This window comes from Lepus europaeus, chromosome 11, assembly GCF_033115175.1.
Source record: "Lepus europaeus isolate LE1 chromosome 11, mLepTim1.pri, whole genome shotgun sequence".
NCBI lineage: Eukaryota > Metazoa > Chordata > Mammalia > Lagomorpha > Leporidae > Lepus > Lepus europaeus.
Window position 1 is genome coordinate 82,191,736 of NC_084837.1, and position 14,151 is coordinate 82,205,886.

At 48.8% G+C, this 14,151-nt stretch overlaps 1 protein-coding gene across 1 annotated transcript in view; it reads right to left on the reverse strand.

Moving 5' to 3' along the window:
* The window catches only part of RORA (RAR related orphan receptor A), a 99,696-nt gene that overhangs the window by 16,823 nt on the left and 68,722 nt on the right, over window positions 1-14,151 (reverse strand). Inside the window, exons 3-5 of the mRNA XM_062206047.1 lie at window positions 10,326-10,467; window positions 7,307-7,702; window positions 265-386 (exon numbers count right to left, since the gene is read on the reverse strand). Of these exons, the coding sequence (XP_062062031.1) occupies window positions 265-386; window positions 7,307-7,702; window positions 10,326-10,467 (660 nt within the window). The remainder of the gene's footprint in view (window positions 1-264; window positions 387-7,306; window positions 7,703-10,325; window positions 10,468-14,151) is intronic.

A 14,151-nucleotide genomic window follows, 5' to 3' on the forward strand; every position in this document is an offset into this window, starting at 1 on the left:
CTTCATCTAGTCCCCTGTTGACAAGTGGAAGGGGATATGTCTATAAAGCACGGTAGAATCGGCTTGCTGGCATTGAAATTCCACAAGCCGGCATCTCAGTAAGATGATGAAACCTCAAGCACATGATAAGCCCTGGAAGAAAAGTTTCTAAGCAGAAATCTGATATCTGATGAAAGACATTCCTCCTCTGGTCGGTCTGACCTCAGCCAAATCTCTCACCCCAGCAGTCCTTGCCAACCCCGGGAAAAATTCCTTAGATGCTACCTTGTTTTGATAGTTCTCGATCTCCTCCTGCAGAAAGGTCTGCCACGTGATCTGCTGGAGCTCTTCTCTCAAGTACTGGCAGGTTTCCAGATGAGACTTGGATATATTCTGCGCCAGGTGTTCTGCGGAGAAAACAGGAGATCACAGACATGAAAAGCCCAGTTCTTCTCTGCTTCGACAGAGGCTCTTCTACTTAATATTTGCTTTAAAAAGTGGACAGTAGGCAATGTGCAGAACCAGTGTTGGTCATCTTGACACAGTGAAGCAAGCAGTTTGGGACCCTTCTGTATTTGGGAACATGAGAATGAGGAGTAAGGGCTTTGCAAAGCCAACACTTCAGGATAGGACTTGGTGCCTCTCAGCCTCTGGACCTTACCCTCACCCTGCGCCCTTATTCCAGTGTCTGGGAATGAACAAACGTTGACCTCCATGGCACTGAGAAATGATTGACAGGGCCTCTTTGTGGCATTTTTATGAGGACACATCTGTCACATACATTGCCCTGGGATGGACCACTCTTGGAAAACTAGGGAATAACTTTTTATGATACCAACTCTGCATTTATTTTGTTATTCCTGCAAACGGAACAAGGAGGGCCTAACTACGGATAGTGTAGTTGGTCAGAGGAGGATTCTGGAGTTAGACTGTTCAAGGTCTGAATCTCAGCTTTGCTGTTTGATGGTTGTGTGATCTTGAGTATATTATTTAACCTCTCTCTCTCTACTTTGTTTCCTTATTTGTAATAGGAGGAAAACAGTCCCTGTTTCATGGGTCAGCTGTGGGATTGAGCTGAGCACTCAGAACAGGGAGGATTACATAGCATGTGCATGTCCTGTGTAAATATTAGTTGTTATACTTGGCGTGGGGGGGTTGAATTTATCAACAGAAGTCAACAAAGTTTTCTGTAGGAAATTAAAAGGATAGTTCAGCTCATTTGATAATAAAGTATGAAGATGGTAAAGACAAAAACATCAGATTTTATCATGAAAGGGAGAGATTAATGCTGAGTTACCAGGATTAGGGCATGTGTCCAGGGAGAAGAGGAGAATTGTACTGGGCCCTAAAGGCTGGGGTAGGACTGGTGGGCAGAGGCCAGCGCTGTCAAGAGGTGGGCGAGCTCCACGTAGAGGGGGTAGTGGGTGAAGGGGGCATGAATGATATTTATAGGGAACAGGCAGATGTGACAGAGGATCAGAGTTTATATCCTGTAGGATCTGAAATGCGAGGAGTACGTCTGGACTCCTCAAGGCATCTGCATGGTCCTCAAGGGGGCGCTCACATTCTGGAAATGGTCCCTGGGGAAAGAGATGAGCAGTTCTGTGTTGGGTGCACTGCAGCACAAAGAGGCCAAGGCAGGAACACCAAGTAGAAGGCTGTTGGGCCCCGGGTGTGAGGTGCTAAACACCTTGAGCAGGTTGGTCATCATTGTTGAGAAAGGAGAGGACAACTAAAGCAGCCATCACCTGCTGCCCGCCAGGGGGCACATTAGCAGGAAGCTGGAGTGGAGCTGGGTCTTGGACTCCTGTAAGGGATGCTGGTGTCCCAACTGATGATTCAACCACTAGGGCAAGTGCCCACCTCCCGATGAAGCATTTTCAAAGACAACCTGATTCTAGGGACGGAGCAATGATCCCCCTGCCACAGTCTTGAACACATGATAAGCAAGCCACGGGAAAGAACAGCACTGAATGCGATTTTGGCGGCACTAGTAAGAGAGTCTGTTTATTTGGACATTTGTCACTGCTTCCATTAAACAGAGCCAGACTTTTTTTGTGTGAAAACAGAGCAGATTCACCTCAGTGAAGTCTGAAACTGTGGTCTCCCTAGAGACAGTGAAACACAGTAAACCTTAGTGGCCCTCCTTGGCAACACAGGCACTAAAGCAGCATCAATCAGTAGCATGAAAATGTAAAACATAAGGGCAGGTATTACAGGCTAGCCGGTAAGACTCCTGCAACCTGCATTGGAGTGCCTGGGTTCGATTCCTGCCTCAGACCCCTGACCCCAGCTTCCCCTTAATGCAACTGTGAGGCCCAAGTGTTTGGGTTCCTGCCACCCACGTGGGAGACCTGGATTAAGTTCCCAGTGCCCAGCTTCAGGCTGGTCCAGCACTGGCTGTCGCAGGCATTTGGGAGTGAACCAGCAAATGAGAGCACACTCACCTGCTCTCCCTGCCAAGTGAAAAAAATTTGAAGACAGAACTGGAAGGAAATGGATGGAGAGAAAGCAGCAGCTACTAAACTCTGTCAGATGGTGCTGCTTATGAAAAGGAAATAAAGGCTAAAATAGGGGCCAGCACTGTGGCGTAGCTGGTGAAGCTGCCGCCTGCAGAGCCAGCATCCTATATGGGCGCTGGTTCGAGTCCCAGCTGCTCTACTTCTGACCCAGCTCTCTGCTATGGCCTGGGAAAGCAGTAGATGATGGCCCAAGTCCTTGGGCCCTTGCAGCCACGTGGGAAACCTGAGGGAAGCTCTTGGCTTTGGATTGGCGTAACTCCGGCTGCTGTGGCCAGTTGGGGAGTGAAACCAGTGTATGGAAGACCTCTCTTTCAAATAAATAAATGTAAAAAAAAAATTTTATTTATTTACTTGAAAGAGTTACACAGAGAGAGAAGGAGATGGAGAGAGAGAGAGAGAGAGAGAGAGAGAGAGAGGTCTTCTACTGCTTTCCCAGGCCATAGCAGATTGGATTGGAAGTGGAGCAGCTGGGACTCAAACCAGTACCCGTATGGGATGCCAGCACTGCAGGCGGCGGCTTTACCTGCTATGCCACAGCACCAGCCCCAAATTTGTAAATATGGTGGTGAACTATTTCCTAATGGAAGAGCCCTCAGTACAAAAGATTATTTCTGAAATGTTAGGCAATTCTTTTATAGATGTGAAAAAAAAAAAAAAAAAAAAAAAAAAAAAGATGTGTTCCCAGGGAAGTGGGATTCCTATGAGGTGAACATTGGGAGGAGGTCCCTATCATTCCCTTCCAGGTTATGCGTTTTCATTTAAGATGGTCAGCATCTTGCTGGACTTGTGGTAAAAAAAAAAAAAAAAAAAAAAAAAAAAGTTACTGCTTCTCACCATCTGACTCCAGCTTTTCCAACAGCCAAATGATGCAATGCCCACGACACACCAGCAGAGGGCAGTGGCTGCCTTCCCACCAACTGCTCACCCTCCACACACCTGGCTATTTTTAAACCTGTAGTTCAGCAAGGGAGAATATGGTCAGACTGAATAAAAGTTGGAGTCAGTGTGGTTTCCGAGAGAACCCGGCTGGAAGAGAGAGAGAGATCTTGGAACTAGTGGTTAGCAGGAGTGCTTTCTGGTCTGGGCTCAGCGGACATCTGTCTCGCTGTGGGACTGGGCGAGCCTGTACCTCCTCAACCATGGCTGCTTCCTCGACACCACCAGTGTCTGGGCACTGGAGGTGGAAAACGCTGGCTTTTTCACGGGGAGAGGAACTTGAGAAGCATGGTGTGGTGCAGATGCGCCTCGTCTTGCAGATAGGGGCGTTAATTACGGAAATCGCTCACATGCACGTAGCACTCACGGAGTGTCAGAGCCCTGGCATTTCCATGTGTGAAGAATACACACATTTTCCTGCTTAATGCTTGTGACAACCCCAGGAGACGGGCCTGGATTGTCTTCATCTTACAGATGAGAAAACGGAGCCAGAGTGAGAGGAGGCGGGCTGCTCCCAGGTGTCCCCACTGGCCATCGGCATAGCCCTGATTCATCTTCTGTAGGGAGGCAGACGCCTGGTTGCAGCTGACTGGATCTGTCCTGGCTCGGGTGACTTGGGCTAAGCCCATGGCCCATGCTAACTCGATTCAGGTCTCTGGAAGACAGAACTGCCTGGCTTCTGTATGAAGCTGTATTTCTCAGTTGTAGGAATAAACACAGTGAGTACTTTTTTAAAAACCAAATCAAGGTGGTTTTCCCTGGAATGTAAAATTTGGGAACTAACTGTCCCCAGAGGGCCGTCCTTCCTAGCCAGGGGTGACAGTGGATTTCCAATAAAAGTAGCAGGTTGTGGGTTTGACACTGATGGAAAGGTAGATGTGGACTTAGGATATGGTCATTTGCAACTTATTTTCCTATTGTTTGATTTGTTTCAAGTCTGATGAGGAAGTCTGGCCTAAAATGATGTCAACAGTCTTGAAGAGTGAGAAGACCTTAGGCCTGAAAGGAAATCAGTGAGAACTGGAGGCAGGTCGCGGGCCACGTGGACGCTACCCTGAGCTCCAACTATTCTGTACCTCAAAATGAGAGCTCAGTGATATTTGTGCCGACATTTAGATTTGGGACTGCTGGTGACGTGTGAACTTAGGTCATCCTAGAAAATGCCACCATCCAGGAGAACACTCCCTCACTTGGAAGGTGCAGGGCTCCCAGACCGCACTGGATGGGGACCCTGGGAGAAGGGGAAGCCGACTTCCCTGTGGACCTGGGAGAATCGGCTCAGCTGTTTCTGGGCCCTCTCTGGTCTTAAAACCCGTTTAGCCAGAGTACCGCATCCCAAGAGCGAGATTTTGGCCAAGCCCTACAGATTTATTTCAGGATTGAACATTTGTCCAGCAAACAGGATGATGCACTGGTATTTATGGCAAGGTCTGGACGCAAGCCTGAAGTGAGTCAGGTCATTTTCCATGGTTCCATGTCAGCTTTCAATCAAGTCCTCGCTCAGGTCTGAAGTTTTCACTTTCGGGACCAGTGCGCTTCAGATTCAGCCAACCAAGATTTCACGACAGAAACAGGAAAGTTTTTGTTCTTGTTTAAGAAAACAAAAACAAAACGAAACGAAAAATCAAAGCTACCTGTACCCTGCCTCTCTTTTAGTTCAGAGGTTTCTCTGCTAATCAAAAGAGCTGCGATCCACCTTTAATGCCGTTCAGTGGTTGAAAACCAGGCTTAAAATGTCCCTGGCTCTTGAGGATTTAAATTTAGCTTCATAAAGAGATGCTTGTGTAAAAACCGTAAAGAACATTCAATTTGTTCTATTTGGAGAAAGATTTTACGGGAAATATAAATTTTCACCTAAAAGATGTTTTATGGGGGCACAGAGGTGGAGAAACCCTGCGAAGAACACAGCCATTATTTCTGTGCACTGAGGATTTCTGTGCTCAAGTCAGAACCTGCTGGTTCTTTCCCATCTGAAGTCTCCATTCTCTCCTCGTACCCCACGTAGTCCCCTCCATGGCAACTAATTGAAATATCCCAAAGGACTGTAACCTTGGACGAGGAGTCACCAGGAAGAGCAGCTCAGGTTCTGAAGCCGCACAGGTTCTCATCGAAGTTTCTCTAATAATAGTGCTGCCCTTAAAAATCTATTAAATATAGCCGAGGACGTGAGTGCAACTTCCTCGAAATGGAAAGTGTCCCATTGTCTGTGTTACCAGCATTTCTGGGTCACAGCTCCCAAAAGCAGTCATGTCCCAGCAATAAGGAAATGATGTGACTTTGTGTTTTTTTTCCCCTGTGGTGGTGGTGGGGAGTATGATGAGCTTTACATAAAATAGACTAATTTTGTCACCAACACCCATCATCAAAGCATTCTGGCAAGTAACGAAGCTGATTTCTCTTTCACATTTATACTATACATCCGGGTTGTAAAACTTCGATGTGCACAGGGGCTGAGCGGATGCTAGGAATGAGAGGAGTGGGGTAGGCCCACCCAGAGGTGCCAGCCCCTGACTGGTTCCAGGTGGCTGCTGGCACTCACCGATGCTGGGGCACATTTCTTTTCTCATCCACAAGAAGCTCAGAGTCAGAACTTTTCAGTGTGGCTGGCCCAGTTGACAGGACAGAGAGTGACAGGATGGACATGGGACAAAGGGCACAACGTCATGGTGTTGTATATAGGAGGGAGACCATGGTCAACAATATTCAATTTTTCAAAATAGCTGGATGAGGAGATGGTAACTGGTCTTACCACAAAGAAAGGGTGACCATATGAAGTTATGGATCTGCTAAATACTCTGAAATACCACACCGTGGGAGCCAGTGTTGTGTTAGCTTAAGCCACTGCCTGTGACACCAGCATCCCATATGGGTGCTGCTTTGTGTCCCAGCTGCTCCACTTCCAATCCCGCTCCCTACTGATGCACCTGGGGAAAGCAGCGGAAGGTGGCCTAAGTGCCTGGATCCCTATCACCCATGTGGGAGACTTGGATGAAGCTCCTGGCTTTGGCCTGGCCCAGCCCTGGCTGTTGGGGCCATCTGAGGAGTGAACCAGCAGATGGAAGATCTCTGTTTCTCTTTCTTTGTGGCTCTTTCAAATAAATAACTCTTTAAAACTAAAAAAAAAAAATTTAAGAAATACCACACTATAGCTTATAAATATGTGCAATTCTTATGAGTCAGTTAAAACCAAACATTGAAAATTTTAGCAGCTGAATCAAATTTTTGAGAGAGGGAGCGAGTGCGCATGCCTATGATCCCATCTGCTCACCTGCTCCCTGTATGCCCGCAACAGCCAGGGTTGGCTAGGCCTCAAGCCAGGGACTAGAATTCATTCCAGGTCACGTAGGTGGCAGGGGCCCATATACTTCAACCATCACCTGCTGCTGCCCAGGGTATGCATCAGCCAGGAAAGTGAAGTTGGGAACTGGTACTGGAACCCAGGCACTCCAGGGTGGAATGCGAGCATCTTAAACTACTAGGTCAAATGCCAACCCTTGAATCAAAACTTGTATGACTGTACACTGGTCCAGGTTTAGTTTGTAGATTGTGTGTTTTTGTTTTTGCTTTTTGTTTTTTAGGACTTTGGGTCTAAAACAATACCCTGGGATAGAATTAAATATCTCACGGAGTTCATCCCATTCCCTGAACTTCCAGGGCAATGCCCACCTCCCCTTTGGGTCATTTGGGATGCAGAAACGGCAAAGCGTTCCTTGGCTACAGCATGAGGAACACAGGACAGTCAAAAGCAAGGAGGCACTGGGGCGGGGACAAGAAGTGGCCGGAAGGCGAAGGTTAATGACGTCACTCCTTGGACCCCTGCCCTGCAAGGGGCTTGAGTAGAGCACCCCCGTAGAAGCCCGCACCATTACCTAATTCTGCCATGGACACGGTTGGGGAGGTCTCTCCATTGGTGAAGGAGCAGTAGGGAAAGAAGCCTGATGCTGGTGTGTAGTCACATATGGGTTCCGGTTTGATCCCGTTGATGTCCAGACCCGACTGGTCGGGGGAGGGCTGTATGTCCAGGTAGAAGCTGCTGACCGCCGAGTCGGCCTTGCTGCCCTCGGGGGTGTGGCCATCAATGTAGTTGCTGAGGTCGTCGTGAAGCTCCGTGAGCCCATTGGCCGAGATGTTGTAGGTGGGCGTCAGCGGCTCGGCCTCCCCGGGCTGCTGCTGGTGGTCGCGCTGCTGCTGCTGCAGCCGGTGCTTCTGCACCTCTGCGTACAAGCTGTCCCTCTGCTTTTTTGACATTCGGCCAAACTTTACGGCTGGAGCAACAACAAAAAGCAGAGACCCCCACCATATATATATGATGCGCTTTTCTGCAGAACCCTAACCTGTGTGCCTTCAGGGTTTCTTCTGAGGTCTTGCGTGGTGTCCATCAGAAACCACAGGACACCATGCAGAGGTGACAGCAGCCCCACCCCACTCAGGCTCGCCGTGCCCTCTCAACGGTACATGCACAGCCTAGAAAATGGATGTTTCAGAAGTAGCCCCGGGATAGGCAAGGGGCAGTGGGTTCCTGTGGTCACACCTCCTCCCCAAGGCTTGCTGGGTATCACTGAGATGTGAGCTGGCGGGCTTGTCCGTGTCCACCCACACGGCTGGCCTCGACCTCCTCCTCGCCCAGTGTTAAGGGCACAAGGCGGTCACCACTCAGGCAGACAGAAGAGGCCAGACCTCAACAGTTCTGTGGTCCATCAGTTTGAATAAGGTTCTTCCCCATCCGTGGGGCTTCAGGGAGGGGCCTTTGTGATGCCTTGGACTGCATCTCAGAGTTAACCCCTCTTCCACCCACGGTCCCGGGAAGTCCCTGCGACCACCTTGGACCTGCCAACAAATGACACTTGCTGCTGCTCTCCCTGACCACCAGAGCATCAGGATTTGGAAGGGGCAAAGGCTGAATCAGGTCCCTGCTGGGAGAGTTGTGTTTGCAGTGCCCCTTCTTGGGTGTGCCCTCCCTCCTTTAAGGTGGAGCAGTGACTAGAGGAGCTCCCCAGTTTGTTCAGAATCTCAAATGATTGCTCCTGCAACACAGCTAATGGGGGGGGGGGGTAACCCTCTGATGTCCTGGTCTGATTTCTCGCCTGAACGCATCACTCGCTCAGCTGGTCTCTGAAGAGGCAGAGGGAGGCTCTCCTGGAGAATTTCGTTCTCCTAATTGATGGTGGTTACCTTTACAGCCGGCAGGGAGCATGGCTGGGTCTGTTTGATCATCCTAGCTATGTGAGTCTGGGGGCAGGAGGCAGGATAGAAAGAAGTTTTGAATCAGGGCCACCATGCTGGCCAGCTGGGGGACTTCATGACAAGCAAGGCATGGTGCCTTTTTTTGCACAGAGGAAACAAGTGAGCTGAAATTTTGGTCAGTTTTCAGTTTCCATGCCTGAGCTAATAAACTTGTGCAGGGCTGGTTAGATAGCAACCAGGCTGACGTGGGCTTTACATTTTAGGTCCCATACTTCTAGAAGCTCCCAAAATTTACTCTAAGCTCACAACAGTGAGTGCTATTTCTTACATGTAAAGTTTCCAGAAGTTATACCAAAGCTGCTCCATTCTTTGGAAAAGAAAGGTCTAGAACACCCCAGGGGCTCAGTCTGCAGAGGCTGGATTTGTTCCGCTGTGACTCTGCAATTGTGCTTTTGACTTTTGCCGTACCAGTGACAGCAGTAACCATGTCCTGGTTTGAGACAGACGGAGCAGCTCACACAGCCTATGTTTCTAATTTAAAAGTTCCTAAGAGATATTCCCAACTTCGTCAGTTTGGTGCCATCGGAAGATGAAATCTACAAAATTGCATGCCAGGGGACTCTGAAAACATGGCGTAAGTTCAGTGACCACTATGGAGGGCCTTTACAAGGTTCATGGAAAAATGGAATTAAACCAGAGGTGGTATTTTGGTTAAAAAAAATTGGAATGCGTGCATAGGTTTTCATAATATGTGTCTTCCAGGAATTTTTTTAGGACTCTTTGTATGCCTGGACTTCAATATTTTTTTTTGCCCCCAGTAATTGTTTCAATCCATTTTTCCACAAACTTTTGGAGCTATTCCCATGTCTTTCAATGTCAACAACTTGACTTCTACCACGGTGCACAGGATGGCCTTTTAGATATGGAAAGACAAAGGGGGTCTTGTGCCTGGGCGAGTCCACAGGCTCCAGGAACGTCTGATCACTGGGGAAGGCAGGCTTTCGCCAGGCTAGAATTCCACCAGAGGAGACCCTGCCCTTCAAAGGAATCTCTCAAGAGAGCCAGCAGGGAATATTTGGAAAAAGTCTGTAAAATGGGCTCACTCGACTCTCTGCTCCGTTTCCATACATGAGAATAGCTGTTTTGAAAGCTGGTGTTAATTATTCAAGGCACGACAGATAGTTTCTTCGGGAAGATTTTGAAATGTTTTGTCATTGAATGGTTGATGCTCTGTGTTCCTAGACGTTTGTCACCGACCCACATGCTGCGTACTTTCAAACACTCCATGCACAAGTGTCTGATCTTGGCACGTGACTCAAAAGATCCAGGCAGCACAGCAGCTAACAGATAAACATCCTACAGTGCAGCAAGCCACTGGCTTGTATTCCTTAGGGGAGCAAAGGCCTGGAGGAGGGATATAAAGGCCTGCAGTCAATCCATCCTCCTATAATATCTGAAATATCAAAAATCTGAAGGTTCTCGGACTATCAGATACTCCTCCCCCACGCCCTCCTCCCCCATCAACGACCCCAGTGGAGTATGGGACGTGGCAGCTGCTGTGAACTTCATGGAGCTGCCAGGGGAGCCCTGGGGACAGGAAGACAGGGCGGGAAGGGGCCCCCGGACAGCTGTGGGTCTGGGCTTCCGGAGCTGCTTTCTCGACCCCATGTGCCTCGCAGTCCATCCGAAGCCGGGAGAGCTCACCGTCTCGAGACATCCCCACGGCAAGGCATTTCTGGAGTCGACAGTGTTGGCAGCGGTTTCTACTGGTTCGATCAATCAGACAGTTCTTCTGACGAGGACAGGAGTAGGTGGCATTGCTTTGCTGACTTCTCCTGAAAAAGCCCTGTGGTTCGGTTATAAGACATAAAACAAGTTAGTGTGTGTCCGGGCGGTGTGAGGCTGGAGGCAGTGCACGGGGCACTGAGCAGCATTAATATTTAATGGAGAATTAAACTTGTAGCAGAATCATGCAGGAGACCATTAATGAAATTAAAGTCACTTCTTTTTCCTGGAGTAAAATTGATCCGTGGAGCCTAATCCTGCATCCCTTACACAGGCAGAACTTTTTAAACATCAACAGGCCACTGTCTATGTAAAAAGGCACAAGATCAGGTCCTTTTACCTTTGATAGAATGATACAAAGTCACCTTTCAACTTTATCTCCAAAATGTTTCTATAAACAATCACCAACCACCTTCCTGGGGTATTCAAGAGTTAAGGAGAGTACAGCCACACCGTAACTCAGGTGCTGGAACCCTTGTGCACTGGGATCATTTCTGCTGGGCTATTTAAATCCATGGCTCATGGGGCGTCTTCCGCTCCCCGAATCCAAAGCTGTCTCAAGCGGGTGGATTACTCTGGCCGACCAATTAGATTGGACACGCTGCCTGGACAGTTTGGAAATACCATGTTTAGAGCTGTGGCCTCTCAGACTTAATAAACCCAGCCTACCATTCCTCAAGCTCCTTGTGCACGCAGGGCACTGTGGGAAAGAGAGAGTGTACAGAATTGCCGAAGGAGCTACCGACCTTACTTAGCTTTGTTTTCCTACCTTGCTGCGCTGGACGCTTAGCTCACTCGTTTTCAGGGTTTACTTAATTTTTTTTTCCTAAATTGTCCAGTTGAAAACGCAATCTGATTCTTAACAGATTCCTTCTTTAACTCTGCTACTGGGAAGCATACTGCTGAATTTCTATACATGTGGGGGAAGCTTGGCTATCTTTTTACTGTTGAGTTTGCTTTGCGGTTTTGAGGCTAGGGATGGATGCAGAAGGGAAGGCAGGTAGCCGGAGTGATTGCCGGGAAGCACAGCCTTGAGGGGTAGAAGAGGGACTTTGTATCTTCAGAGCTTGAATGGTGATGACAGAGGACACTGGTGGAGCATGGAGAGGTACAGTCCTGAACTGTCCCAGTATGGGCAAACCAATAGGGTACATTCTCATCAAAACCTTTTTCTGGACAGTTTTGCCATATCAGAATTAGTGAAAACATGCCTGACGACTGAGCTGGTGTCACCTTTTAAGGAGTATACCTTAAATGAATGTCACAAAGATTCATCCGTGAGGATGTTCCTAACAAATTCAGCAAGATCCTACGTGTCCAACATGAGTGTGAACCAAGTCACACTGTGTATCTTCTGACAGTGGAATCCAGCAACTATCAAAGATGCTATTTCAAGATAAGAAGGTGACAAACCATACTGCTGGAATTTTTAAAAGCAGTGAAAAAACTAAATAGTATCCAATTGGGGGGAATAAAGAACCACATATTTAATATGGAAGCTTTGGAAAATGATACCCACAAATGGAAAGGATTGTTGGCTTTGGCCAGTGGGGTCATGAGCATTTTTAATTTTGTTTGTGCTGCGTGATAGGCAGGTGGAGGGGGATGGGAAAAACCATCTAGAACGTTATCTTTAGTGATGGCTGGAGGGCCTCTGTGGAGCAACTCAGTGTATGGGATGCGTGTGACCTCTGTTCCCAGTCTACTATGAGGACCAAGCTGGGACTGGGAGGGAGATGGACCCCTGACCTCTCACCCCTTCTGGCTCTCGGGCCTCCCAGAGTGTCTTGATTGTACTTGCAGTCTACCCCCATCCAGAGTGGCCTTTTGTGAGGTGAGCTCTCTGGTCTCAGAATGGTGAAGGCTGTGTCTTTTGGCATTGTGTTCATTTTTTCTCCTGTGAAAGGGAAGTGTAGAGCAGCAAAGATTTTTTGAGGAGAGTTCAGGAAAATATAAATGGTACTACAGGCTGATGAGCCTTTGACAGCAATCCCAAAAGCAGTAAATAAACCTTTTTAACAAAATAAGCCACAATGTGCCACGGTAGGTTGAGCTGCTGCTTGCAATGCTATCATCAATTCGATTCCTGCCTGCTCTGCCCTTTTTTTTTTTTTTTTTTTTTAAGATTTATTTATTTGAAAGAGTTACAGAGAGGCAGAAGCAGAGGGAGAGAGGTCTTCCATCCACTGGTTCACTCCCCAGTTGGGCATAACGGCCAGAGCTGGGCTGATCCAATGCCAGGAACCAGGAGCTGCTTCTGGGTCTCCCACGCGGGTGCAGGGGCCCAAGGACTTGGGCCACATTCTGCTGCTTTCCCAGGCCATAGCAGAGAGCTTGATTGGAAGTGGAACAGCCAAGACTTGAATAGGCACCCATATGGGATGTTGGCACTGCATACGGCAGCTTTACCTGCTATGCCACAGTGCTGGCTCCACCTGCTCTACTTCTGATCCAGCTCCCTACTAATGTGCCTGGGAAGGCAACAAAAGATGATCAAGTACTTAGACCCCTTCCACCCACATGGAAGACCAGGATGGAGTTCTAGACCACTGAGGTGACTTGGGGAGTGATCCAGCAGAAGGAAGACTTCTCAAACTCTGCCTTTTAAAATGAAAAACAAAACAAAACCCAGAAACACAAAGAGTCTGTTTGGACTCTTGGCCATATTTCGCTCTCAGCCTCTCTGCCTCTTGACTGAGGCCAGCACCTCCTCGTGTGGCCCGTGTGTGTAGTGTGTCATGGATGGTGTGTCTGGGGATCTGTGAGCACAACACAGTGCTACCTGCGAGAGCGCTGTTTCCAAATCTGTTACAAAACTGGCGCAGGTGCCCTGGGAACAGGTGTTACTGCTTGCTGTTTAGTTCTGTCAGAGGCAGGTGCGATAGAGGCAGGTGCGATCCGTGGCCTGGTTTCGGGGCTGAGCCAGGTGCAGGGACTTGCTCAGCGCCCACCTCCAGAATGCAGTAACGCTAGGGTGTGGCACACGGTTGGACTCCAGAACTCAGACTGTTGGCCTTTCCTTTCCGCCTGCCTTGGTGGTTCTCACAGAGGGCAATCCTGCCGTAAGGATAAAGCCGGCAGGACTGAGCCGCTCTGGAACGTGGGTGGCTTCTTTCAGACTGGCCCTTCTGTAGCTCACCCACTGCTCAGGCATCCTGCAAAATTTTCTTCTACTGCCTCCTGCTGATCTGGGTTAGGAATCTCACAAGAAAACCAGTCTCACGACTGCCTTCTGACCAGAGGTAGAACGAGTCACGTGGGTGAGAAGGCACCTTCACCTTGAGCTTTGAGGAGTGGCCTCTGTGGCTGGACCTTGGACCTGGCTTCTGAGCCATCTGCTTGGAAGAGGACTGTGCTTATTTACGCATCTCAGATGTTGAGGAGTTTGGGGGGAAAGCAGGCAAGCAAACAGATGCCCCTGACTCTGCACAGCGTTCTTTCCTCAACAAGAGTCAGCTGTGCAGATCCGTGCTGCAGCGTTCTGGGAGAGGCACAGCTGTGAAGCAGACGCGGGCCGCCGTGTGGACTCCGCAGAGGACTGTCAGAATCCAGGGAGAGGGCGAGAGCTGGAAAGAGGGGACTGGAGCGAGCCGCCAGGGCTGAAGACTGAGCTTGGCATTTCAGGAAAAATTAGGGGAAGGCTTCTCTTTGTTAGCATTCCTTGGGGTTTCTCAGAGATTTAAGGGTTTGGGAAGTTCAACTGATAAGATGTTAAAAGCCAAGGCATACGTAAAAAGGCAGAAGG